Genomic DNA, 26,145 nt, shown 5'->3' on the forward strand with positions numbered 1-26,145 from the left:
TAGACAGGGTGGCTTTTTACCGTTTGCATGCTTGCTTGGTTTCATGCGGGCGGGGTAGTGTAGTTCCACTGCTCCGCCGCTTTTCCAACTGCCACGAGAATTTACATGTGATTAGTCATCAACTGATTACCATGTCCGGACCGGTGGATGAACAGTGTAAGAAAATCACAGTTATGTAGTGTATACCATAGGTAACCGATCAAGCCAAAAGCAAAAATAAATTAACTATAGTAATTTCGCCAATCAATGAAACTATGCTAGAACAGATCATACCTAGTAAAACTAACAAATAACTTGCTCAATGTGTACCGCCCGCAAAAAAGATAAAATCAAGTCTTCCAATGTCTCCTTCTCCTCTACAACACCAGCGCGATTACATTAACATTACGAAATTCCACACACATCTTCCAATCCAATACCAATAATGACTTCCATCTCCACTCAAGCAACACCCTCTCTCTTATCGACCGACACCTTCTTCTCTTCCTGAAACAACCCATTCCCATCCCCACTCCCACTCCCATTTCCATCCACATTCCCGTCCCCACTTCCACTTCCACTTCCATTCCCATTCCCAATACCCCTCCATTCCTTCCCATACCCCTCTACCGGCGCCCAATGAGTACTCTTCCACGCCTTACCTACACTCTCATACAACTCATCGACCTCCTCCAAACTAAGACCCTTAGTCTCATAGATCAAAAAGTAAACAAACACCGCACACAACAAACAGCAACCACCCCACACAAAGAATATCTTAGCCTGTAGATTTGCGTTCCCAGGTCCAGGGTTAACCAAATAAGGAGTAGAATAGGCAATGGCCCAATTCAAGAGCCAGTTCGAGGCCGTGGTGATGGAGATACCTTTTGCGCGGACAGGGAGGGGGAATATTTCTCCGGGGATTATCCAGCCGATGGGGCCCCAGCTGCTGGCGAAGAAAAATATGTAGATGCATACGAATGCCACGAGGGCCTTTTGGGCGGCTAGGTTGTCGCCGTTTGGGAAGGCGGTGCCTACGCTAGCGACTATCATTTGACAGACGAACATTCCGATGGCACCGAAGAGGAGAAGACGGCGTCGCCCCCATGCTTCGACAAGGTAGAGACCGGGCAATGTTGAAATGACGTTGACTGATGAAGTTATCATACTTATGACGAAAGGTTCTTTAATTCCGGAAGCTGCGAAGAATGAAGTACCGTAGTAGAAGATAAAGTTAATACCAGTTAGTTGCTGGAGAGCTTGAAGACAACAACCTGTCAGAAGTCTGTAGGATGTTAGCATATGATTGAGAGATTTGGTGTTGAGGATGCAAAGAGTACTTTTTACCCAAAGTACGCCATTTTAAAAATTGTAGATATGACGATCCCTTGGCCAAAGTTTGTTCATGGAGATAGTTGGACTCGATTTCCTGAAGTTCGGCAATCAAGTGAGGATCGTTCACATCTAATCTTCGAAGTCGACCAAGCGACTCCGCCGCTTTATTGTGTCTACCACGTTTAATCAGATAACGAGGGGTTTCAGGGAGAAATAAAAGCCCTGTTCCTAAAATAAGAACCCAAGAAAATTCTGCATGAATTTAGTTAGCTTTCGGACTCTATCCTAATTAACAAGAGGGTGTGAAGTGCTAACTTACGAACAGCTATTGGGATTCTGTAAGATCCAGTATTATCGAGATCTTTAGTAGCGTTATCAACAACTGCTGCAAGTAACAATCCAATTGTTATCGCAAGTTGATAGGCACCGACTAGTTTCTTTTAGCAATGAACAAAGACAAAGAAAGAAATCATATTATGTAACGGTTCCTTACCAATAGCTCCTCTAATCCATTTCGGTGCGGTTTCTAGTCACAGTTAGATCACGCACATAACTTTGTATAGTCAACACAACTATAGTCAACACAACTTATCAGACTGATACAAAGGCACTGCAATATATTAGCACATATCAAATCACATCACGTACAGAATTCACATACCTAACATGGAAACCATGCCAACCCCAAAACCAGCAAAGAATCTCCCTGCCACAAACAATGGGATATCAACCGAAGCCATCTGCAAAATGACGCCAAAGGAAAACACGCATAGACTAATATAAAGTGAAATGCGCCTTCCTGTCCAATCGGCTGCTGGGGCCGCGAAAAGAGCTCCAAAAAGTGTTCCTGCTGATAGAATTGATACAATCAAGGATGATTGACCAGAATTAATGCCTAGTTGACCAGTTTTGGGGTCGATATATCCTGTAGAGAAAGTATCTAACCAGTAGCGCATGGTTATAATGCCACCGATTGTTCCAGTGTCATATCTATTTGGCTGATGGTTAGTCCGAGTTTAAGTTTCATGGCTATATGACCCAGCAGATACATACCCGAAAAGTACTCCCCCGAATGCAACAAATAAGCCCACAAGGATAGCAATAAACGAAGAGCCTGCGGCTCCCTCCGGCTTCTTAATCCCAATTCCTTTGAGACTCATCTTGTCTCTTTTGGCTTTCGAAAACATTATGTCGTAGTGTCTTGAAGTATTTAGAGTATCCCATGTAAGTTGGAAAGTTCGAACAAAAAAAATAACTGGGGAAATACATTCCGTAGTTTATGTAAACTACTGAAGGCAAAGAAGTTTCTATCGACAAGAAGCATGACTTTAAGATGCTATACAAAATGCGCGTGACAGATAAAACGGACGTCATTATTATCCCGAAATCTGATGAATTGGGCATCGAATGTGCATGCGGATATAAGTCCGTCGGTTCATGAGAGAGGTCGGTCAATCATTCATGCTAGAATCTTCGCTTCCGGTGTCGATAGTAATGTGTCTCTCCTATCTAGAGTGAATCCCGAGACATATTTTGTCTTTTTGAGACTTGGACGAATCAATTCCATCATGGTTGCAATGTATTAATTGTGTGGCTCATTGAAACCAGCTATGAAATTGACGCTTATGGCATTCTCATCAACATATGAAAGTTACCGAGGATAATGTTGAGAGAACAAAGAGCGGAAACAGCTATCAAACGTCATTCGTTGTGATAGCCGAGAATAGACCGGTATTTAAGTTCCGAAAAGAATGCCCCAAGAACAGCGGACTTGGTTCCGAAAACATACCCAACACACAAGGTAATCAATTTCTGGAAATATTTTGAAGTTTTAAGAGAAATCATACACTCAATAAGTTTTCTCTTTGTTCGAATTTTGAACTGTCCAATCATAATGAATTTATTTGACTACCGCTATGCATATGCTCCGTGACGCTGGCAATGATTGACGGATTCAGACCTCGTTCACAACATTTTTACATACCTGCAATCGGCACTTATCAAAGCGAGCAAGATTCAATCCCAATTACAAGCGCAATAATTTGACCCACTTGGAACATTATTTCGAGTTGGCCTCGAGAAGGAAAAAGGAGAATAAGCGAAACATCATGAAGTGTAAATTGATCTTGTTGAAAGGCAAAGCCAAATATTTTCACTATACCCACCGTGCGCCAAAAACTTATGAATATGATTGGTTACACAATCCCCCTTTATCCTTCTCAAAATCGTTTAAAGCATAGCAGCATTAATCATATTTCTGCGAATCGTCTTTCAAACTCCTGGTATAACTTGGGACTTATCTCATCGCTGCTGTTCCCTTCAACTTCCCACAAGACTCCTTTTCGCGCGTAATGTTCAAGTAATGGTTCACTTGTCTCCTCAAATTTCTTGAGTCGTGTCTTCCATGTTTCTTCGCAATCGTCGGGCCGCTTCGTCAGCTTTTCTCCGGTGATATCATCAAGCCCAGGAACCTTGGGTGCATGGAATGTAGTATTATAGACTCGACCAGATGGTGCATGAACCCAACGGCCCGCAATGCGCTCCAGTATAACAGAGGCTGGAGTTTTGAGGGAGACGACGAGGTTTATTGGAATCAGTGAATCGAGTTGAAAAGCTTGCCCGGCTGTGCGGGGAAAACCATCAAGTATGAAAGAAGCGGAGGGTTCGTTGGATGTTTGGGGTGGTGACAAAGCTTCTGCCAGTGATGGTTGTTCGACATATAAGTCTGTGTCGAATTCAGAGGAGGACGCAAATGCAGCGCTAGACGCTAGCGTCATCGACGGCGTAGACGAGGGAAATAACCAACCACGAGTTTTCAATTCGTGAAGGATAAGTCGAAGTATCATGGCATCGGGCACGAGGGAGCCCGACTGTATAGTGCTCTCTGCTTTAATCCCTGTAGGTCTGTGTGAGTCGCATTCTATCTGAAAGAGTAAGTATATATATACCTAGCGGAGTCCGATTTTTAACATTGTCTCTCAGTAAATCTCCGGAACTGATAGCAGAAAGTTGTGGGAATCGTTGTAGAAGTCGTTCTGCCTGTGTGCCCTTTCCTACTCCGGGAGCGCCGACTAATATTATTCTTGCTGCTTTTTTAAGGCGCATTGTGTCGCATATACTGATAGAAGTCGTAAAAGATGGTGGGTGGAAGACGTTTATGCCAGATTCTTGTGCGCGGATGTCCGTAAGTGATTCACCAAAGATACTTTGGCACCTCTATTTGTACTAAAAGGAGACGCCGTACGATGCCGTCACCTCCGAATTCTAAGAAAAAACACAACTCTAATAATGACTGTTAATCTACAATAAGACTCTTGATATGACAATAAATAGGGAAATGCGAGGATGAAGGACGGGATGATTGCAACAAATAATGGAGAAATGGAGGATTAGGCGGGCTTGGATGTAGAAATAGGGAATAGGTTACCAAGGTATGGGAATTGTCACAAGCAAAAGCAAAGCAAAGCAAACGGCGAGCGGGGAAATCGATAACATTTCAAAGCTTCTAAAATTTCTGGTGTGATGTGGTCATAGCGTCCCCGGATTTTGTTGAGGAATGAGCGAAGTGAAGGCTGCCTAGTGGGGTACCAACGCAAGGGCTCAGAAAGGGATCATCCCGGTTATCCGAAGAGTGATTAATAATAATAATAATAATAAGCACTGTGTCGGCCGAAAACCATCAAACATAAGATAGATATCATCCACGGGTGATCTATCTACCTACCTAATAATGCACTCGAGTACTTAACACCGAGAATTCCTGATCACCATCAACATCACATCACATCAGACCACAACATATATATTTCCCATATGTACCTGGTCCTGGTGATCTCACGGTCAAACCCCATACATATCATTAATCCTAATCCCTCCCAACCTCAAGCAAGTATCCAATAGATATCCAACTAGCCGGTAAAAAGCGGTATATGATTACAATGTTCCCTTTTTCCCCTCTCTCCCCCAATCCCCAATACCAGAAGATCAATAAACGATTCATCCATCCATCCATTCCGCTAGCTACTACCAATAAACCATTAAAACAATTCAAACACACGAAGCGCAAATCCATAAGTCCCGTCTATCTGCATCACAACCAAAGGCGAGAGTGAGAGCAATTTGAGCAAGTTGAGCAAGATAATAACAAAAATCTTATCTCATCTCATCTAATCTAGTCTAATCATCCATCAATCCATCAACCCTACCTACTATTCCCAGCTTGCACAACCCAAGCTCCCAAGCTCAATAATCTTCTAACTAGGTAGCTCTGGATATTGAAAACTCCATATTCCCTCCTCAAAGCAAGCAAGACCTAAAAGTCCAATCTACTTTTCACCATTTATCAAGTATCTCATCCCATCCATTTACTCCCTTGAACTTAAACTTAAACTTGAACCTAAAAGTCCATTTCTAATATTTCAGATTTGATAAAACAACTTATTTACCTAGGTATACATGTGTAAATCATATTTTGAAAGCCCCTCCCCATTCATAACTATCATATTCCCTTTCCTTTCATCCTATTCCACCTCTCCCCCCTGCCGAGCCTAAAATCAGATGCCGAGTTTTTTTTATTGATAACCTCGGATAAAATAATAAAATAACGAGAAAAATACAAGAAAATAAGAATATGATACATCAAGAAAAGTAGTAAATACTTTTCGCCAAAGAAAACGTAGGGTATTGCTCGCTCGCCTCATCGTTCATCCGTAAGTCTTCGTATCGTCGCAAGTTTCACTGCCTAACCATTCAACCCCCTCATCTCCTCATTTCCAACAGTTCCAAGTCTCTTCCCACTATCCACCTTCTGACCCTTACTCGCCGTTCTCTTCTTCAGCCACAGAACCAAATCATACTCTCTCTTTCTCTTCGCCGCCTCATCACCCATATCATCTTCATACCAAAGAGCCGGAACCAACAATCTGTATGGCATAGTAATACCAGCCGGATCCTTTTGATTGACCTCAACATTCAAGCAAATATCCAAGCCGCCCTCCAAGTTAACATTTTGATAATTGCCCTTTCGAATCTGTTTTTCGGACAGACCCGTGGGAGTTCGATGGAATCGGTCTTGTGTAAAGACAGGTGCTTGCGGCTGACTTCCCGCAATTGAGGTTGCAGCTTGTTTTTCCGAGTAGGTAGCCGCCCGAGGAAGTTCATTTTCAAACGCATAGTATTCGTCGCTAGCTCCTCCACGGATAGTTGTTGGTCCGTCAAGATTGGGGTTGCGAGATAGATCGTCTTCACTTTCTGACCCGTATCCATTGATACCACCAGAGTCTCTACGTTTACTGCTTCGCCGAAACAGCCCAGTGAAATCCTTTCGTGTTAATGACAGTGTTCTTTTCAAGCTTCCTGGTCTAGCAGACTCGGTAGAAGTTTGACGCGATAAGGACAATGATGGACGTGATAATGATGGACGTCTATTGAAGAACGAAGCATTTGATAAAGGCGGTGCATCTGGACGATATGAAGGACCTTTGGTAGTGAAGCGACGCAGTAGACCGCGCTTAGGTGGTGGTGAAATACTGCCATCATAAGAAGTAGTGGCATCCGGTGAATTAGAGCGAGTTAGAGAGGGATTGTACTCCCGTATCGAGCACCAATTCCTGCGGTTGAGTAGGCGTTTATTGTTCCTAGGTTTACCATCCACATCATGAGTGAATATTGGGATCATGTCTTCGTCGGTATCTGCATCAAAATGGTGTACTTTGTTGCGTTTGTTTAAAATATCAGCAAGCATGTCCGGCGGTGGTGCGTTGACAATGGCAGAAGATATGATATTTGTCATATAGCGGAAATCTTGGTCCTTGGGAATCTTCAATTTGGGGTTTGAGTAGAATTGGCCGATAGCACCGAGATGGACATCACCACTGTTCATGTTAGCTTTATGTAGGAGTATTTCGGAAAGGTCATACATACCCTAAAATGGTGATTCGTACAGACTTTTCGGCTGCTAAGTCTTGTAATTCTTGAATCAACCAATTTCGCTCCTCCTTATGGTGAGCCGCTGTCCAGTGATCGTCGAGATCATCAAGAATTTCAACCCCACCATCAAAGTGATTCATAAGACTTTTTCCTAATAAGCCAGCACGGCCCATGGCCTTTAATGGGGTCATAACTTTCGATGTAAGGCTAAACATTTATCAGAAATGCAAACAGGCCATTGGATTTTACTTACAGAGTCTCAAGCCAGACCATCCTTGGATAAGCAATTGGTACCCCAAGTAATACAATAAGATGCTTCGTCTGGCCCTTAATAATGTCCCTTTCAAGTCGATCAAAAATCTTCGTATATGTTTCAGCAGTAACAATTTCGTCATTCATTCGTTCTGTGCGACAATCGATGCCAAGGAATGAGATGCCACGACCCAGCCCAGTGAAAATGCTTCGGCTTAATTCAGGGATATATGGTCCTGGTTGTGCTCCCAAAATCCAACTAGGCTCGGTTTCTTCCCCTTCATCAATGCTACTTTGTTGTTGGAAGAGCATATAGTATTTGAACGCGACGCTTCCCAAACCAGACATAACCGGGCACTTCATGTAAGTATCAGGATATGAACCGAATCCATCTATAATGTCATGATCATCAAAAATGTTGATCATAGGAATCTGCGAATTGGCTACTCCGAAGAGACCTTGTGAGAACCACATGCAGTAGCTGTCTAAATAGAAATGCTCCATCTCGTCTTGCATCTCTGGTGTGAATGGTAACGCCTCTTTACGTAGAGGGTTCTTGATATTGAGCCATTCCTTGAAGAGGGTAGTCCGTTCCATCATATGATCATTGTAAAGCTGATCACCACCCCCGAGCATAACATGAAATGGTTGTGTTTGATGAGTGTTCAAAACATCTCTCCACAAAGGGTCGGGTCCACTAAAGTCATTTGGATGGACGTCCATGGTGAACCCATTGCAGCTATGGAACATTATGTTCATTGATTGTCCACGAGCAGGAACCCAGAAACCAGTAGCTGGACCACGGTTGATTCGATAAGCAATCCTCTGTTGCTTGCTACGTAACTCGACTTCAATATTGAATCTCCAGAATGTAAATCCTTTGTCTGAATACAGACGGAATCCTCGCACTTCTTTAAACTTTCCAGCTTTTTCGCCATCATATTGGTCTTTTCTCCGCCTCCGTTTCGGATCCGTATTTCCGTCGAGATGACTTCGACGAGATTCGAAAAGTCCCTCGTTCGTTTCAATCCGTGAAAGATCTTTCCCTTCTGGGAGTTGTTCAACAGGACGAGTGTAGAGCGTTCTACCATCTCGCCCAATTTTGGTCAGTCCTGCAATTGGGTCAATATACTCCGGAGCAAGTTCTTCGCCATCAACTTGTGCAGGTGGTGGTGGCAATAGATCAACAGGCTGCAAAAAGAGTCGTAGCGTTGGAGCAAGTTCGTAGGATGAACTTGAGTCTTGAGTCACAATCATGACACTACCCCTCCAGACTTCGCGTTCTGGTAAAGGGCCACGAGCCACCGAACGGCTTGACGTCTTTTCGGTACGTATACCATAGTAACGTAAGAGGGGTCCGCACTTTAGTAATAGCGGTGGTTTGAATCTAGTAGGAGCTATATCAGGACGCACGCGGATGACCCGCATTGCACACGTTAGCGAGTGATCTGGACCACGAGGAGGAGTAGAAGGGGATTTCTGTCTGTCAGATGATTGGTTTGCAGCAACAACTTTGCTCGCATAACCAGATTTGTGTTTCGGTCGGAACTTGACAAATCCGGTAGAGCTGCGGGTTTTGATTGATAGATGCTGCTCGGCAATACATCCAGCACAGTCTTCCATGGAACCAAAAGCTAAAGGTACTATACCGTTATTGTCATCATATTCTCCATCGTAAGCTTCGGCCTTCTTTTGTCGAACGGAGCGTTTCCTGCTAAGACCGGCCTCCCGCCAAGCCGGCTTGATACCGCTTTCATTTTCGCTTGCGTCTTCTTCGAGGTCCAACAGATTTCCCGCCAACAAAGCCTTTTCGCCCTTCTTCCACTCTGTAAGGGGTTTCGGAGGAGCGTATAATCCATGTCCTGGTTCATAGTTATGAGGGCGATGGAACATTTCACCAAAACGATGACGATGCTCTTCGTGATCATTGGAACCATTACCAGTTATGGGTGGGCCCGCGTCTCTTGAAGAAGCAGAGATTGCTTCGCGATTATATTTGGCAGATGACGAATGCTTCAATGATTGGTTCTGTCCAGTCACTTGCTCCATCTTTCGTTTTGAACCTCGCCTAAAAGGAATGGCCTTCATATCTTCTTCGGAGTCGTACGAAGGCTCGTCACGCAACTCACGCCCACGAGCCGGTAAAGTTCTCGATGCGGTAGGCGCAGTTGCTCTCCGAGGAGGTGCCGACGGAATCTGGCGACCACTAGTAAGACTAGGTAGCACGTCGCCCTCAGGATGTATTTCAGTCTCACTTTGACGTCGGCTCCAATGGTCCGGTGGTGGATCTTTTCTCAATTTATTGCTTTTGCTTCGGTAAAGAGAATTAGTGGCTTCGGTTGCAGCTACAGCTCCACCGGCAGTTGCTGATCCGGACTTCTGTTTTTTACTGTAGGTGCGTTTTGGGATTGAACTACTCTCAGTCTCACGATTGAGAATAGGACTCCTTTCCTGTGCAATCAAACCAATCGGCGGTGACGCATGCGTGATCGGTATCCTCTCCAGTACAGATCCACTGCGTGATAGACTTTCCTTTGATTTAATACTTGATGTCCGCGGAAGGCTTTCTGTGACCAGCCGCCTTTCTGGCAGCAAACCTCCTTCCGGTGCTTTGGCAACAGGACGATTTCTGAAGCGAACTGTGTTTTGAGTAGGCTGCTCAATGGGACGTGTAGGCTTTCCTTCTTTTTCTTTGATCAGTCGCTCGGCTTCTTCTACACGTGCTCGTTTTTCCTCTTTCGTGATGCTATCAAGAGTCAATTCCAACCTCTGTAGAGGAGACCTGTCTGATGCCCACTCTTTCCGTCGTTGAACTTCTGTCGCCTCGGAATAAGAAGGCCTCCTCGTTTCTGAAACAGCCGTCTGACTGCGTCTAGGGGGATCCTTAGTCGGCGTGTGACCTCCTCTGGGTGAGGAGCCTTTGCCGTCACCTCTACCAGCTGTACCAGATCTTTGCACGGTGTCTCTTTCACTTATAGGAGAAGATGTGCCAAGAACTTCCCAGTTTGTTTCCTGAGATTTTATAGTATCGGCACCGTTTGACTTGCGAGCCGCCCTCGATCTCGCCGGAGCTTGATCTGTGAATAATGCTCCACTAGCAACGGATTCTGTATAAGTACCTGATGGGTGTCCTCGAGATATATCTGCAACAATTGGAGGTGAAACAGCGGGATTGAATTCGTACAAGTTATCCTTGTTACGACTTTGTTCGCGCTTTCTCCTCTTCTCCAAGTAGTCGTTATCGTAGGACGTGCTAGAGGTATTGTATGGGAATGAGGGTGGTCGAGGGGCTAAACCATCTCCGCGAAAGCTCGAAGCAACTGGAGAAGTAAATGGACTTTGTGTAGAAATCGTAGGAGCTTCCGTTTGTGTCGACTCTCGAATGCGTCTTGGATCTTGAGAGGAGAGTCGGTCCATTTTTGTATCGACAGACAGACTGCTCTTTCTCGAATTTGGATCTGCAGCAGAGCCAATTGAGCCTTGCCTTGAGACTTTTGGAGGAGGCAGTTGCCCCCAATATGGTGCTGCCATTTTTTTTTTAAGATGGTGACGAGTACCTCTTCTTTCCAAATCTAGACAAGCCGGTGTGAAAATGAAGTTTAAAGATTTCTAAAGATGGGAAGGTAAATATTTCTCTGATTTTAATAATTCATACCAAAAGCACCAAAATGGTATTCAACGGCAGGCTTTGTTGGTCGAACGTTGGAGTTGTGAGCTGTTATTTTTATTTCACTACCGTCATCAATATTTTCCCAACTCGAGGTTTGCGCCGAGCGGATCAGTGGAGCAACGACTTTGGAGCTCACTCGAGTTGAGATAACATGATTAGCGTGCGATGCGGATGGATAGCAAAGGTAAGAGAATATGCAAACTACAAGATCTGATAAAATAGAGATTGACTCGGTGGTGAGAAATCGTGGAGGCTGGGTGTCACAACATTCACTCACCTTCGGCCTCTTTTTGCTCTATCAATTATTATCTTGTCCTTTTTCTTTTCATGGCAAAGTGAACCAAAAGCCTTGGAAATCCCGGCATTAGCGGTAAAGGCTTATACAGTCTGGGCTTGCTGCTTTGAAGACGACCAGGTTGGCACAGATCGGATGGATAACACGAAGACACGGAGACTGATGAGTTCATCAGGTTTTCGCGATCGAGGGTTTGACAGCAGGCAGTGATACTGTAAGGGTAATTAAGGTACGTTCGGGCATTGGGGCAAGTTTGAGTTGTGAATGGCTCTTGTCGAAAAGCGGCATCGAGAAATTGGAGGGAGTAGTACGTAGTACTGTGGATGGATGTTTTGTGGAATGAGGCTACTGTAAGGAAGAATGATTGCTGATTGCAGTATGTACCTACCAACCTATCTAATGCATCAACGATATGGATGGATGTGATGTTAAAGATAGCAGAAGTGGTGTAATACCTAGGTGCCTATGTGATGATGGGAAAGCTTTGAGCTTTGAGCTTTGAGCTTTGAGCTTTGAAGACTTTATACCGCGTAATAAGATCATGATAATGAGGGGTGAAACTGATGAATGCGCAACATTTAACCCCCACATGTACGGAGGAGATGGTTCGGTTGTTCCACCCAAGAGTACAGTAATACGTACTATATTAAGGTACTACAGTAGATATTGTTATCACTTGTCTTGACTCTGGTACCTGATAAATCGCTCCATATTTACTTCTTTCTGCTCAGGTTTGGTGGGAATTGGGTTCAGTAGCGGTACTTTGTGTAGTATACATATATGATCCATTTACTATACACATACAATACACATATCTATATACTTATATATAGATGGACCGTTAGTGAATGGATTGAAGTATTTTGCACTTCCCCAACTTTTGTATACAATAAACCCATACCCTTTTGGTAAAGTTCCGTTGGGTAAATATATCTAGATCTATCATCACCTCTAACCTTTGAGTCCTAGTAATCATACTTTCTGCTTGTTGGGTTCCCTCTGCGAGATATATGGATTCAGGGACCTAGCACATTCTTGGCCAGAACCTCCCGCCGGTACCAGTTTATGCGTCAATCCCGATAAGCCAGCAGAACATTGTATCGGATAATGATTGTCCGTCCAAGAAAGGAAACTATTGAAGCTTGGAAAAATCGTTGAAACCTTCTTAAAGCTTTAGGTGTCCTCCTATTATGAACAGAAATCCGTGCAAAAGTACGATAATCGTAAACACTTTGACAGTTTGAATAGAGTTGATTTGCTTTCTGTTTCTGTGGCTATTTCCTCTCCCTTCCTCAGGGACTAAGTATAAAGCTACCCTGAGCTCGGTACTAAATAAACCTCGAGATAACCAACCTAGAACAACTTCGAAACATCGAAAGAAGTCAAAACGTTAAGGGTCGCCGCCATCAGATCAAACACAAAATCATCTGACCATTGCCCTTAATACCATAACTTCCTGACTACGAAACATCTTATAGTATTTCTCTTCTTGTCATCATTCCAGCATACGAACAACTTCAAATTCATCGCATCCTTTGTGGCGGAGACGAATCGTTGCTTACTCGCATATACTGGTACAGTAGTACACAACGCTTGATACCACATACGTAGTCAACAAGGCAACCTCCTGGCCTGGACTTGCGAGTCCTTTGTCTCTCAATTGAACACTTTATTCTTAAGCAACCAATAATTTTATTCACATTGCTACTCGGGGATTGAGAAAAACAAAACACCATCAATGCGAGACTGTTAAGAGTTAAGATATCCCGTTTCGATCATCATAACTCTTAGAGTGCGAAGGAATCAGGCCATCGCCTCAGTCACCAAACTTGCGACGTATTCTATACGACATGAAACTACACTCACTCATCGGCCTGCTTGGTCTCGGGGTTCTTGCAAATGCTGTAAATCTGCGCCCACGAAATTACGATGCCCACGATTACTATGTCTTACATCTCGACTCGACCGCCGACCCAGTACAGGTAGCAGAAAGGTTAGGCGTAAGTCATGATGGCCAGCTTGGAGAGTTGGAAGACCATCATGTCTTCTCCGCACATAAACAAGATGAAGATGTTGTACATACAGCCCTGAAGCAGCGAAAGATACGGAAGCGGTCGCTGGGCGACTTTGATATTCTGGATACCGTGAAGTATGCACAAAAGCAAAGGTTGAAGGCTAAAATGGAGAAGAGAGGCTTGATGCGGCCAGCGCCTGAAGGTTATGAAATCGACAAACGACAAGATGCCGCAATACCTGTCGATTCTGCGCTCGCAAAACAAAAGGCGGTTCAACAAGCCTTGGGAATTCAAGATCCAATATTCAAAGATCAATGGCATCTGTACAATCCCGTACAAGTCGGGCACGATGTTAATGTGACCGATGTATGGATGCAGAACATCACTGGAATTGGCTCAATTGTCGCTATCGTGGATGATGGATTAGACATGTACAGCAATGATTTGAAGGCCAATTACTACGCTGAAGGTTCCTACGATTTCAACGAGAACACTTTAGAGCCAAAACCACGATTATCTGATGATAATCACGGCACACGATGTGCTGGTGAAGTTTCGGCTGTCAAGAACGACGTCTGTGGTGTTGGAGTCGCATATGATTCGAAGATTGCTGGAATTCGTATTTTGTCCAAGATGATTACAGATGCCGATGAAGCCGTCGCCATGAATTACGCATTCCAGCATAATCAGATCTACTCTTGCTCATGGGGTCCTCCTGATGATGGAAGATCGATGGACGCTCCGGGCATACTTATCAAGAGGGCTATGGTAAATGCGGTTCAAAAGGGACGTGGTGGATTGGGTTCCATCTATGTGTTCGCATCCGGGAATGGCGCCGCCAACGAAGACAACTGCAACTTTGATGGCTATACGAATAGTATCTACAGTATCACGGTTGGAGCAATTGACAGAAAGGGCCTGCATCCATATTATTCTGAGAAGTGCTCTGCTCAACTTGTCGTCACATATAGTAGTGGGAGTGGAGATTCCATTGTAAGTTTCACTCCTAATCTAGGTACTGCAGAGACTAACTAGGTTATAGCACACGACTGATGTTGGTACCAACGCTTGTTCTTCTTTACATGGCGGTACTTCTGCTGCCGCACCTCTCGCGGCAGGAATATTTTCTTTAGTCTTACAAATACGACCAGATTTAAGCTGGAGAGATATGCAATACCTTGTTATGTCAACCGCTTTGCCAGTTGATCTTGAAACGGGCGAATGGCAAACAACAACAATTGGAAAGAAGTTTAGTCATACTTTTGGATACGGAAAGATTGATACCTGGGCAACTATTGAAGCCGCGAAGACTTTCAAGAATGTCAAACCTCAAGCTTGGTTCTATTCTCCTTGGATCCACGTCAACCAGGCTATTCCGCAAGGAAATGATGGTATCTCGGTCTCCTTCGAAGTTACCAAGGAAATGCTGCAAGCAGCGAATCTAGAGAGATTGGAGCATGTCCAAGTCACAATGAACGTTGCACACACCAAGCGAGGAGAATTGAGTGTGGACTTGGTTAGTCCAGACAAACTAGTCAGCCACCTTTCCACGACGCGACGTTATGATTCCGACACCGACGGATATGATGATTGGACGTTCATGTCTGTTGTTCACTGGTCAGTGTTTCCCATCAACAATTTGCACCTCTTTACTAATGGGTACATAGGGGTGAATCTGGTATTGGAACTTGGACCATTACTGTTAGAGATACTTTCCCGAACGATCATAATGGAACTTTTACAGATTGGCATCTCAAACTTTGGGGAGAAGCTATTGATGCAGAAAAAGCGATAGTACTCCCAATGCCTACCGAACATGACGATGATAATCACGCCGAGATCTCCACAACCACCATTGCAGGAGTCACACCAACAGCAACATCTGCACCAACTAATCCTGCAGCTCCAACTGACGCCCTTCCTAGCACACCATCCGACCACCCCGATCGTCCTGTAAATGCCAAACCTTCGGGCACAGAAGATTCACTAGCCTCGCCTACCTCCACCGCACCTGCAGAATCAGAAACTACAACTCCGTCAACATGGATTCCTTCTTTCCTCCCCACCTTTGGCGTCTCTTCCAAAACCCAAATTTGGATCTATGGCGCCTTAGGCCTCATCGCTGCTTTCTGCGCTGGTCTAGCAGTATACCTCTACATGGCCCGCCGAAAGCGTCTCCGCAATAACCCAAGAGACGAATGGGAATTTGATCTTCTCGAAGATGATGAAGCGGAAGCTCTAGCCGGTAACACTGAAATGACCATGAAGAAGGGAGGAAAGAGAAGAGCAGGTGAATTATACGATGCATTCGCCGCAGGTAGTGACGATGAAGATGACGAGTATAAGGATGGTGGCGATGAACGAGAAAAGAAATTGTACCAGGATGATGGGGAGAGTGAGGGCACGGGTAGTGGAAGTGGTCATCACGTTATCGGGGATGATGACGATAGTGATGATGAGAGCGCGGTAAACGTGAAGGATGAGAAGAAACCGTTAAGGAAGTAATAATGCTATATATAAGTCGTGCGTAGCATTACTGCAGGAGACAAAGAATTGAAGAAATGGATGAAGAAATGGATGGACGGGATGAGATGAGACGGGTGGTTAGGAAATTTTGAAAATGAAAAAAAATAATATGAACACTTGGTATGGTAATGAATAGAGGAAAATCATCATTTATTTGTTTGTTTCTTTGTCCATTATGCTGTGTGCATGTATGCATGATTAATTCGCATTGCCATTGCTATTGTCATTGAATAGGATGGAATGAATGGATAAAGCGATTTTTTATACTCCATACTTTCATACTCCATTCTTCACACTCAATACGGGATGCAGGATACTGGGAATGGGGAATTGGGAAATAGATATTGAGGATTTATTGTTTCTTTTTTCATATACTTACCTAGGGTTCTACTTGGTAGGTAGGTACGAAAACTGCATCCCTTAATTTCGGATCCAACGAGTTTAAAACTCAAAATATTGGTTATTTGTCCATGTTTAGATTGACTTATGTATGTATGCATGTGTATGCATGTATATATCATTATTCTTGTCTACCTAAGGGCGGAAAGTAATTTCGTACCTAATCATAATCATAACCATAACCATAACAATAAGCATCATCGTCCACACCATGATGAGGATCGCGTGCTCCGGATCCAAATTAAACGCCTACTTGCTTGCAATCGATCGATTCATCAATCCGAGAAAACTTATTCCCAACGGCCACTCATCTACTTCCTTCCTGTTGCATTACCTCCTCATTCCCCACGTCCTTTCGTTCCTTGATTTTGATTTTCTCATCCACATTTCTTAAGCTTCTACTCCACTCGCCACCACCTCGCCGCCCATTTCCCTAACATAGCCTTCCCATATCTTCCCTACGCCCTCATAAAAGTCCCTATGCGCATCTGCCAATGCACCCAACTGACTCCTAAATTCTACCCTCTTAATTCTCTCAAAATCCGCAACTTCCCTTACTACTTCCTCATCAAACGCTTCCGTCGTTTTCTTCGCTTCTTCGACTCCCTTCGTCAATTCTTCTATCCTCAATTCTAATCTCCTTAGCCTCTCTCTGCGAGATTGTTCATGGTCCACTCCCCGCACATCTTCAATTTTAGAGCGGATAAACCCTCCTGCTCCAGTCAGAGCGCCAGAGCCATGGGACGAGGCTAGTTGATCTCGATCGTTGGTGGATTTGGTAAGATATTCGGTCAATTGTTCAAAATCAAGTTGTTTCTGTTCGCGAGCTTTCAATAAATTCTTAACCGCCGTGCTGTAAGCTTGCATATCCCTCAAACTACCTAGATAATTTTGGTCCGTATGATCCTTCAATGTCTTGATTCCCGCACTCGTATCCTCCACACTCGCACTGAATGCATGAATGTTGGGCTCGATTCCGGGCTCAAGATTGATTAGACGTTGAAATTGTTCTGCTAGCTCTTTGTAATCCGTCTCCAAATCACCTTCACGGCGAGCTACCCGAGCGACGATTTTTTCGATATGCCCCAGGTCCTCGTCCAATTTGTCGGATTTTCCTTTGACTTCTATGAAGCGTTGATCGGGTTTATGGACTTTGGTAAAGGCATTTATGAATGTGTCCGCAAAATTATCAAATACTCCCGCAGCCTGTTCGTCTCGAGAAGCGCCTCGCGATGGGCGAGACTTCATCGTCGCATTCCAGTCCGAACTCTCCAAGAAGATTATCAAAATGGCGCTGCGACGAAGAACAGGATGAAGAGTGAGACGGGTAAGGAAACGTCCTAGTGAGTTGGCGCGTCTCTGGGTGAAATCGACACTGAATCGATCGCCTCGGACATATTCCATCTTATGCTTATCTGGTAGAGGAGGAACAGCACATGCTGGATATTCTTTAAAGAGCGTGTTGTATAAAAATACAAAATCCGTAAATCGTCTTCGGACAGAAGTCGTAGGTTTTTGGAAAGAGGGAAATGTAGTCTAAGTTTCAAATCAGTATGTTATCCTGCGCCTCGAAGCACTTCAATAGAGACGAACATGCGTAGTAACAAGATATGATACGTATGCATCTTTCGTTCCATCATTCTCCTTAATAGGTGATCCAACTGTACACTCGAGAACACCTCCCCCCACGCCTGCTAGATCCATAGCATCCGCATGGGATCCAGCTTGAGTTTCACCATCGTTTCTATCAATATCAGGACCTTCGCTTTCATCATCACTTCGTGAATGCCCTCGTTGACTGTTCTGCCATTCAATATTGGCGAAATCGTCGTGGTCCATCGCGGCGTTTGAGGTGCGCGGGGCAATCGGAGCTTGTTTTCGTAGGAGCGTTGCTTTGCTAGAAATAATTTCGATGGTAACAAGAGAGTTAACTTCGTGTGTTATTTGTTGATAAAGTTTATGAGCTTTAATGTGATTTATCTTAATTTGTACTTCAAAAAAGGTGAGAATAATTGTAGTGAATTTTATTAGTATTTCCCAAACTCGTGCATTCATTTCATGGAAGCTTCCTTCATCACATCTTGAGAGGCGCGGGTCGGTGTCATTCATCAGCTGCAATAGAAACCAACCCTGTTTAAGCTTGGCGTGTTCACATGGTCAGGAACTCACCACTCTTTAAGGTATTTTAAGAGTTGAATACAAACAAGTTAAATGGGACTACCACTGCTGCTACTTAGGTCATTCAACACAAAGGACTCTTTCCCCAATCGAATTAATTCACAAATATGCAAACAAAGAGATATTTAGAGGAGGTGAGAGGTTTTGAAGGTTTGAGGGCGTTGAAGGGATTGAAGGAGGTTGATTACAAAAAATATCGGTATTGATTGCTATTTTAATGCCGCCTGTGCTGCTGTTATACTGATGCTCATGGCATATTAGTGGTCTATAAATGTAAATTTCTATTGCATTCCCATCCAATCCATTTTATCCATGCGTAAACCAGATCCAGTAATGCTAGCTGTTAAAACAACAAGAGAGAAGAATGTTCAAATATACACATGAGGGCAAGCTCATGGCTTTGCATCTCTTGCCTTAATTTCTTCCTTTAGTAGTTCACCCTCTTTCTCTGCAGCAATTGCCTCATTCACTTGCTCCTGCTCGGCTCCATCTTTGGCTTCCATTCGTCTTTCTTCCTTTTCATCGATATCTTCGTTATCTCGAGGAGTGGCTCTGCCTTGGTCGGTATTTTCCTCATTTTGCTCGTTTTCTTCCTCGATGAGCTCTTGTTGCTCCTTCAAAACCTCAAGACGTTGTTTGTTGGTGGCAGCGCCCTCAGCATTGTGAACTTCAAGCTCAATCTCGTGGAATAATTCCTCTGGAATGGATGACAGGACACCAGTAAGTGCGTCAATTTGAGTTGAGAATTCAGCCTCCTTACCCTGAGCATACATGAATGCATTGCTCAATACCAATAACGTGGAGGGAACTCCATGCTTAAGTCGCAATTCTAACCAAGATTGGAGGTCGTCACGGAGCCGGGCAGGAGACACTCCATGAGTCCTGATACCACGGTTGAGGCAAGCAACTTGAAGTTCTGGGACAGACAAACTTTCCACACCTTCAAAACTAATAGCTCTATCATCTCTCTTGATTTGTCTCATGCGATGACGGATCTGGTAACGGAGCATAGTATCTGTACCAAATGTGTTGAGGTTCATGTATCTGCACATACCAACGAGTTGGGGACGAGACAAATTGTCTAAAGTTAAATCGTCCTTGAATATTTGGCAGACCTTGATGACTTCTGAAGGGGTAGGGGTTTCACCCGTGGCTCGAACTTTGCGGAAAAATTGTGCGAACTCTTCCTTTTGAGCATTTGCTGGGCTTAATGGCAGTCCGGTCTCTTTCATGGTGCTTCGCAAAAAGTTGCTAACATCCTTTCGAGTCGCTCGGAGTGAAGATACTTTAGCATCTTTTGACTTCTGCGCCTCGTACGTGCTTGGGAGCATGTTGGGGAACAGCTTGAGAGCGATAGGAAGGAGAAGTTCTGCGAATGGCACAAGAACAAACACCGAGAATGGTACTAGTCTAGCCATATCCTGGACTGTTCTTCGTAGTTGTCTGTGCTCCCTGCGACTGAGCTCATATCCTGCAGCCATCTTCAAAGCCAAACGTGAACTGATCTTGATTTCGGTTCCAAGCAACTTCGTACCATCCCAGTAATGTGCAGCCTCTTTCTTTATCTTTTGTGCCAGTGTCAGCTTCTTCTCTGCTTTCTCGCCGTCCGGCTTCTCCACGGACTTTCCAGTTGCACCAGCCAATTCTGAAAGCGTCAAGCCTTCAGAAGCATCCGTTTTCGCGACTCCAGTAGCCTCATTGCTCGGAATAGGGTCTATTTCATGTTTGACGGCTTGTTTGGCAGCAGCTTTCGATGTCGCACTGGAGCTGGCTGGGGTCTCCTTTATCGGTTTTCTGGCTTGTTCGGCATTGAAACCAGGTGGAGGTGCACCGTTTGTTCCTCCAGATGTATGAGTATCTGTCGTCACACCTCTTCGCGGAATTAAAATGGCCAGCGCTGGCACTTGTGATGGGAGAGTTCGAGCATTACGGCGTAAATATGCTGCCGTAGGACTGAGCGAAGATCGTTGAAGAGCACGGGCTAAGGATATTATTTAGTACTAATAGACTTCCAATCGCCAGGTTAGAATGAATATAACAAACCTCCTATGAAAGATGTTTGCGCCGCACTGCGGACGATTCTCGATGAAGCGCTCATACTTAAGGTGAATCCCCTCAGGAACGATAAATAAAGAAGGCTATCAATGGAGTATCAGAACTGCAATATTGTACAAATTTATGATTGAGTTAATGAGTCAATATTAAGGAGAAAATCATGAATAAAAGTTGTTTTGAGGGAAATAGATTGTAATATCTTTATGCATCCAGCTTTTAAATGCCTTCAACGACAGATCGAGCCATAATTCTTCTGGAATTCGCCGTAGAAGATCACGTGGCGATAAAAGTCACTGAACTAATCGATTGACCGAAGCTGATAGGCCCGAGGGACGGGAGTGACGGGGTGGACTTAAGCACTTAAGCATGGTGAAATGTTCTAGAAGAACGTGGCACGAATATTGATAACTCAATTAATCAAGCTGTTCAGATTCATATGGGCCTTTGCGTTGTACAAGAGTAGCCAGCTGCTAGATCGCCAAGTGCGATAAAAGTTTCATACAATTTGGTATATTTTTGTCAGCGGTACAGGAAATCATTCAACTCCGTCTAAAAAATTAGTTTTCTTGGGGGGCATTGCGGTGTAGTTTATGAATGAACGCATCAGAGCTCCCAGCACGACGGAGAGGAGGATCCAATGCCGTGTCTTATTTTTACTATCGTTTGCGAAGAGGACCTAAGCTGCTGTTTCGGGGCCCAAGTGCCGCTGTGCAACTTGGATATTTGGTAAACAGAAACTCGTCTTTCGGGCGGAGATGGCTAGCAAGAAGCTTTCCAATCTTGTCGCTATCCACCTCCTCAAATAACGGCTCTACGTTGAGAAATATGAGATAGCCTCACAAGTGTACCTGTCTCATTAGTTTCGGCATCACAGCCTCTGAGCAGTTTGCCCGCAAACAGCGATTGAAGCTCAATATTTCTCTGAAATAAACTCTCACTCCCAAAACACATTCCTGCATTGTCCAAACTTCAACTGTCGAATTTCTCCAGAAGTTATTTGCTTCAAGTACACTAGTAGAGAATATCATTTTATCGGCATCCACATAGACTCCTACCTCTCTTAGTTGAGGGCAAGGCCTCAAGAGCAAAGAAAGGGAGAGTTTCTGTTTCGTGCTCGGAATTTGTCTCCATATTGGCTTTTTCAGAATCCATAGGACAATGGAGATTCATTCCGTTCGATGAATCAGGCTACCTTAGCCACCGAAGAGAGAACTCGAGCTAGTAAGTGCTTTGTAATGAGCCTCTGGCCCACCACTGCGCTTCGGCCGCGCCTTCCCACCATGATCGTTCCTCCTGTAGGAAGATAGATGGTCCATACCATTGTTTTATTGTACAAAATGATAGCGACATTCAAAAGCTTTATCCGGCCAAAAAGCATATTCTGATTCGAAATGTTACTTAAAGTACCAGAGAGCCAAAGTCTTCGGACTGCGGCTCTAGAGACAAAGATATTGTGGCGGCACATCCTGTACTTATGCAATAAACTTGCAGACTACAATAATCATTTTTGTTTCTGCATCTAATTAATTCTTAATATTCAACCTTCAAAGGAATTTGAAGACGCCGAATAGTATTGTGTTGACGTACCAATGTTCTAGCCCGGGGTATTATTCCAAAAGTCTGCTTTTCATTGAGAGTATAACTTAGTTCAAGGACGCGTTAAGTTTACTGGAAAATGAGAAGAATATTACTCAATGACTCGAGGTCGATGTAGTTTTTGTTGCGCGAGGAACGTTTTCACTCGTTGCTACATCGTCGGGAGAGTTTGAGGGCTGCGAGAGAGATGGAATCGACTTTTTGGTTTAAGATTAGAGAGATGTCACTTTTGATCAGTAGTTTTTAAAGTATCTTGGTGTAATCTTATTACTGTGATAACCAATCGGTCAAATTAGAATAATATCATTGCGCGACGAAATGAAAAGAAATTACTGTGGAAGCTAACTAAGGGTGTCAGGACTGGGACTAGCGATTAGCATGGTGATCTATGTATTAGACTACTAGCCTCATCTTCTCCGCGCACTAATTGTACTAAAATGCTGCGTGGGTTTACTGTGGGATTTGGGGGGAGTAATTTATCAGCCTATCTTCCCCGACTGTAACGATGCAGTATAGTTAGTATCTTTCAAATTCAAGGTTCGTTGTCCTCTACCCATCTTTTATTGTATTGATGTCCTGGCCATGTATGTGTTGGTAGGCAAGGCTCTTTGCATGATAATGAGTTCTATAAGCTGTAAATACGATGGCTTAGTCTGGAGTTGGATCACTGAATGAATTGGCTGATGATGGATAATACTGGGGAGTAAGAAAAGTTCATGTAGTTGGAGTTTGGTAAGAAGTTGGTGGTTTCACTATAGGTTTATGTATGCTTCAACATGGCCAAGAAACGGTTATTACAAAATTTGATGGTTGTTAGGGACATAATATATTGAAGGGATATGCCTTGGTAGCCTTCGAGGCTGATCTATAGCTAGATATGTTATTCTGCCACGAAGCGGTGAATTACCACGTGACAGATTCCTCTCAAAATTAATTTGTTGCACATCTGAAAGTATCATAACCCTTCAGATTTAACCACCTTTCATCATCATTTTAGCGCCAAATTGAGAAAGTTCCATCAACTAAGAATAAGTTCAGAAAAAGTGAAGCTAGCTCCGACCCCGACTTTCAACTTTTACCTTTCATCATATCACGTCACATCACACATTACTTCAAAATGGAATGTGCCAAAATCCCGTGTTAGGAGTATTTTGAAATATTATCGAATACTGAATGGATTTTGATATGCTGTACATTTATTTATGTATTACTTCTCAGCCGCCATAGCATTGAATATCCTTCTTTCTCTATTGCGACCGTGTCGCGTCACTTGAAGCGCTGATTTGCGGCTCCACGATATTCCAAACATACCATCATAATAATGGCCTGGAAACCTCTAAATCTTTTAAGCTCTGCTGGCGCACAGTTACCATGCTTCCTATATTCATCTGAATTCAAAAATGATTCATATATAGTGAGACTGACTGATTTATCGAATACATGGGTCGAGAAGATAGATCGCGACACCATAATCGAGCGAAGCAAAAAAGAAAATACAAGTATTGATCCTAGTGAGGACGAAGACCAGTTATCAATATTTCTTGATAAGATAAAGCTAGGGCTTACGGGAGGAAAAGATGCAAGCCTATCTTTGAAAGTTGGGACGGGCATTTCAAATGATCTCTCACCGAACTTACTTCTCCATGTTAAGATTCCACTACCTGGTGGATTGAAAGACTTGGAATGGCGGTATGAATTGGCACTAGAATGGCCGAAAGAGACAGTTGACAGATTGGTTCTTCCGAGTTTAATTGCGCTACAAGAAAAGAGGGAAGAGGTGAAAGAGCTAGTGGAGTTGCTTGGGGAGAAAGATGCCGTCATTCAAAAACTGGTCGATACATTGGAAAGTCAAGGGACAGACCTGGGCACAATTTTCCATCAAGCTGCGGGAAGATCGGGGAGGAAGGTTGACAGAAAGAAGGCAAGTGAAAAGATTAAAGGCTTGAAGATCTTCGATGCAGAAGCTTGGAAAAAGGAGTTGAGATCCGATAAAATGGAAGATAGGTGGGAGTTATTGAACAAGGTGTTTAGTTGCAATGACATAACTCCGAATATCTCTATAAAAAACGGTTTTAATGGAGAGGCTCAGGATTTCAACTGGTGGGATCATATGCAAGGCAAGGTTGTAGGTACATCAAAGGATAGTGCTACGACAAATCAAGTAAATTCACCAAGAGATATCGAACAAGAATTTGTACCGCCCGAGGAAGACTTTCAGGTACAATCAACACCTCCTCACCTTTCAAAATCTAAGGCTAAGCCTGATATTTCAATGGATGATTCTACAGATGATGATGATGACGACGACCTCGATGGCCCATCTCAACGTTCGAGAATTCCAAACAGCCTCCCCATCTCACAATCCCACGCACCAGGTCCTAATCGAACTCCAACCTCGGGGTCCAGTTCACGAAAAGTGAAAGCCCAGATTAACAAATTGGGTACAAAGCAAAAAGCTTCAACACCAACTCCCCCAACTCAAGCCGAAGATGATACGACCGAAGACGATGAACCTATACCAGCACCTTCACGACCTAGAAGAGTGACCTACCATAACGATAATGATAATGATACCATGGACGATGATACACCATCCTCTCCGCCATCAAAAATGCAGCGGACTTCTAAGGAATCTCCAGCTAAAAAGAAAGGCAAGCTCGGAAAAATAGGCGGAAAGAGAGCTGCTTCACATTCTCTAGAGCCAGAGCCAGAACCAGAAGCCGGACTAGAAGCTGAGCCAGAAACTGAAGCAGAAACTGTAAAGCCGCGACCCAAAAGAGGCATGCTCGGCAAAATTGGTGGGAAGAAAAGAGAGAATGCACCAACACCTGAAATCGAGTCTCAGAGTTCGGCAACTTCGAAAAAGAAGCTAGGTATTATTGGTGGGAAGAAGCCTGCTAGTGGAAATGCTAGCCAGAAAGGATATGCTTCTCAAGAAGAGAATAGGGGAAGATCGAGAGAACCGACGATGGAGGAGGAAGAGAAAATTAAAGAAACAACCCCACCACCAAGGGAAACTTTGCAAGAACGGGCTGATAAGAAGAGAGAGATGCTGAAGAAGGAATTAGAAGCAAAAAGCAAAGCACCAGTTAAAAAGAAAAGGAAATTTTGAAGGATAACTTGTGGGTTTCGAAGATGTGTAGATGTATACCAAGTATGTTCACCTGTCCCCATATTAGTAGTTGGCATTTCCCTCGAAAACTTGGAAAAGTTTACCTCTTCTCATTGATCTTTGTACGAATTTTTTTCTCACTCAATTTTGAGTACTTGATCGCTTGCATTTGTTAGATAATAAGTCTTTAGTTTGAAGTTTCTCAACTCCCACGTCACGCCACTCATATATCAACACCACCCTTCTTTGACTTTGTTTTATACTCAGATATTTACTCAAGCACTTTGAATATTTGGTTGTTATGTCTCCTGCTTTAAGCCCTTTTTCCGTCCTGTTATATTTGTTTCTAATTTCTCTCTTCATCCACCGACCATTTCAATTGCAGGAAATCACAGCCTCACTGTGGGATTTCTCCAGATTACATGAAAGTTGTCGCACCTTCTCTTATGATAATTTCTATTGCCCATCGTTCATCCTTTGCGAGTTAATTCCATAAAGATTCCCCATTTACTACACTCAGTTTTGTCAAAGCACCTCTACCCTACCTGTCGCCATGAGGCTCTGCTAAATATCTCAAAATCTCATCCAATGGAGATTTCTCTAATAGCTGAGTAAGACTAAAGATCATGGTTGCATATCTCAAGCACGGATCACATACTACCCAAATGGTTGCCATGCTGTTTTGTTGCACATCTAGAGCACAGACCGCATTGTTGAAAGACTTTGTACAGAGTATAGATGGGAATGTCTAGTATCCTGTGACGCTGTTCCAAATTAGCACCATGCTAGCTTAGGAGTTCAGGGT

General features: G+C 43.7%; 9 protein-coding genes across 9 annotated transcripts; 3 read left to right on the forward strand and 6 right to left on the reverse strand.

Moving 5' to 3' along the window:
- Positions 1-441: 441 nt before the first annotated feature.
- Positions 442-2,501, reverse strand: SS1G_06023 (hypothetical protein; the record flags this gene model as incomplete). The annotated part of the gene is made up of 6 exons (XM_001593051.1): positions 442-1,253; positions 1,327-1,566; positions 1,634-1,744; positions 1,808-1,840; positions 1,976-2,304; positions 2,368-2,501. 6 exons carry the CDS (start codon positions 2,499-2,501, stop codon positions 442-444), a joined length of 1,659 nt encoding a protein of 552 aa, XP_001593101.1.
- A 1,062-nt stretch (positions 2,502-3,563) lies between these two features.
- Positions 3,564-4,419, reverse strand: SS1G_06024 (hypothetical protein; the record flags this gene model as incomplete). The annotated part of the gene is made up of 2 exons (XM_001593052.1): positions 3,564-4,210; positions 4,263-4,419. The coding sequence occupies 2 exons, from the start codon at positions 4,417-4,419 to the stop codon at positions 3,564-3,566; spliced, it is 804 nt and encodes a 267-aa protein (XP_001593102.1).
- Positions 4,420-6,055: 1,636 nt separating this feature from the next.
- On the reverse strand, positions 6,056-11,025 carry SS1G_06025 (hypothetical protein; the record flags this gene model as incomplete). Its single annotated transcript, XM_001593053.1, has 3 exons — positions 6,056-7,187; positions 7,237-7,449; positions 7,496-11,025. 3 exons carry the CDS (start codon positions 11,023-11,025, stop codon positions 6,056-6,058), a joined length of 4,875 nt encoding a protein of 1,624 aa, XP_001593103.1.
- A 1,023-nt stretch (positions 11,026-12,048) lies between these two features.
- SS1G_06026 (predicted protein) lies at positions 12,049-12,567 on the forward strand (the record flags this gene model as incomplete). Its single annotated transcript, XM_001593054.1, has 2 exons — positions 12,049-12,110; positions 12,429-12,567. The coding sequence occupies 2 exons, from the start codon at positions 12,049-12,051 to the stop codon at positions 12,565-12,567; spliced, it is 201 nt and encodes a 66-aa protein (XP_001593104.1).
- A 742-nt stretch (positions 12,568-13,309) lies between these two features.
- On the forward strand, positions 13,310-15,979 carry SS1G_06027 (hypothetical protein; the record flags this gene model as incomplete). Its single annotated transcript, XM_001593055.1, has 3 exons — positions 13,310-14,467; positions 14,517-15,091; positions 15,142-15,979. 3 exons carry the CDS (start codon positions 13,310-13,312, stop codon positions 15,977-15,979), a joined length of 2,571 nt encoding a protein of 856 aa, XP_001593105.1.
- Positions 15,980-16,789: 810 nt separating this feature from the next.
- On the reverse strand, positions 16,790-18,238 carry SS1G_06028 (hypothetical protein; the record flags this gene model as incomplete). The annotated part of the gene is made up of 2 exons (XM_001593056.1): positions 16,790-17,935; positions 17,993-18,238. 2 exons carry the CDS (start codon positions 18,236-18,238, stop codon positions 16,790-16,792), a joined length of 1,392 nt encoding a protein of 463 aa, XP_001593106.1.
- Positions 18,239-18,969: 731 nt separating this feature from the next.
- SS1G_06029 (hypothetical protein) lies at positions 18,970-20,675 on the reverse strand (the record flags this gene model as incomplete). The annotated part of the gene is made up of 3 exons (XM_001593057.1): positions 18,970-19,592; positions 19,632-20,558; positions 20,621-20,675. The coding sequence occupies 3 exons, from the start codon at positions 20,673-20,675 to the stop codon at positions 18,970-18,972; spliced, it is 1,605 nt and encodes a 534-aa protein (XP_001593107.1).
- Positions 20,676-21,308: 633 nt separating this feature from the next.
- Positions 21,309-21,763, reverse strand: SS1G_06030 (predicted protein; the record flags this gene model as incomplete). Its single annotated transcript, XM_001593058.1, has 3 exons — positions 21,309-21,443; positions 21,481-21,632; positions 21,688-21,763. The coding sequence occupies 3 exons, from the start codon at positions 21,761-21,763 to the stop codon at positions 21,309-21,311; spliced, it is 363 nt and encodes a 120-aa protein (XP_001593108.1).
- Positions 21,764-23,549: 1,786 nt separating this feature from the next.
- SS1G_06031 (hypothetical protein) lies at positions 23,550-25,340 on the forward strand (the record flags this gene model as incomplete). The annotated part of the gene is made up of 1 exon (XM_001593059.1): positions 23,550-25,340. The coding sequence occupies one exon, from the start codon at positions 23,550-23,552 to the stop codon at positions 25,338-25,340; it is 1,791 nt and encodes a 596-aa protein (XP_001593109.1).
- Positions 25,341-26,145: the final 805 nt, after the last annotated feature.

Source organism: Sclerotinia sclerotiorum, genomic scaffold (assembly GCF_000146945.2).
Source record: "Sclerotinia sclerotiorum 1980 UF-70 scaffold_7 genomic scaffold, whole genome shotgun sequence".
In the NCBI taxonomy this organism is placed as follows: domain Eukaryota; kingdom Fungi; phylum Ascomycota; class Leotiomycetes; order Helotiales; family Sclerotiniaceae; genus Sclerotinia; species Sclerotinia sclerotiorum.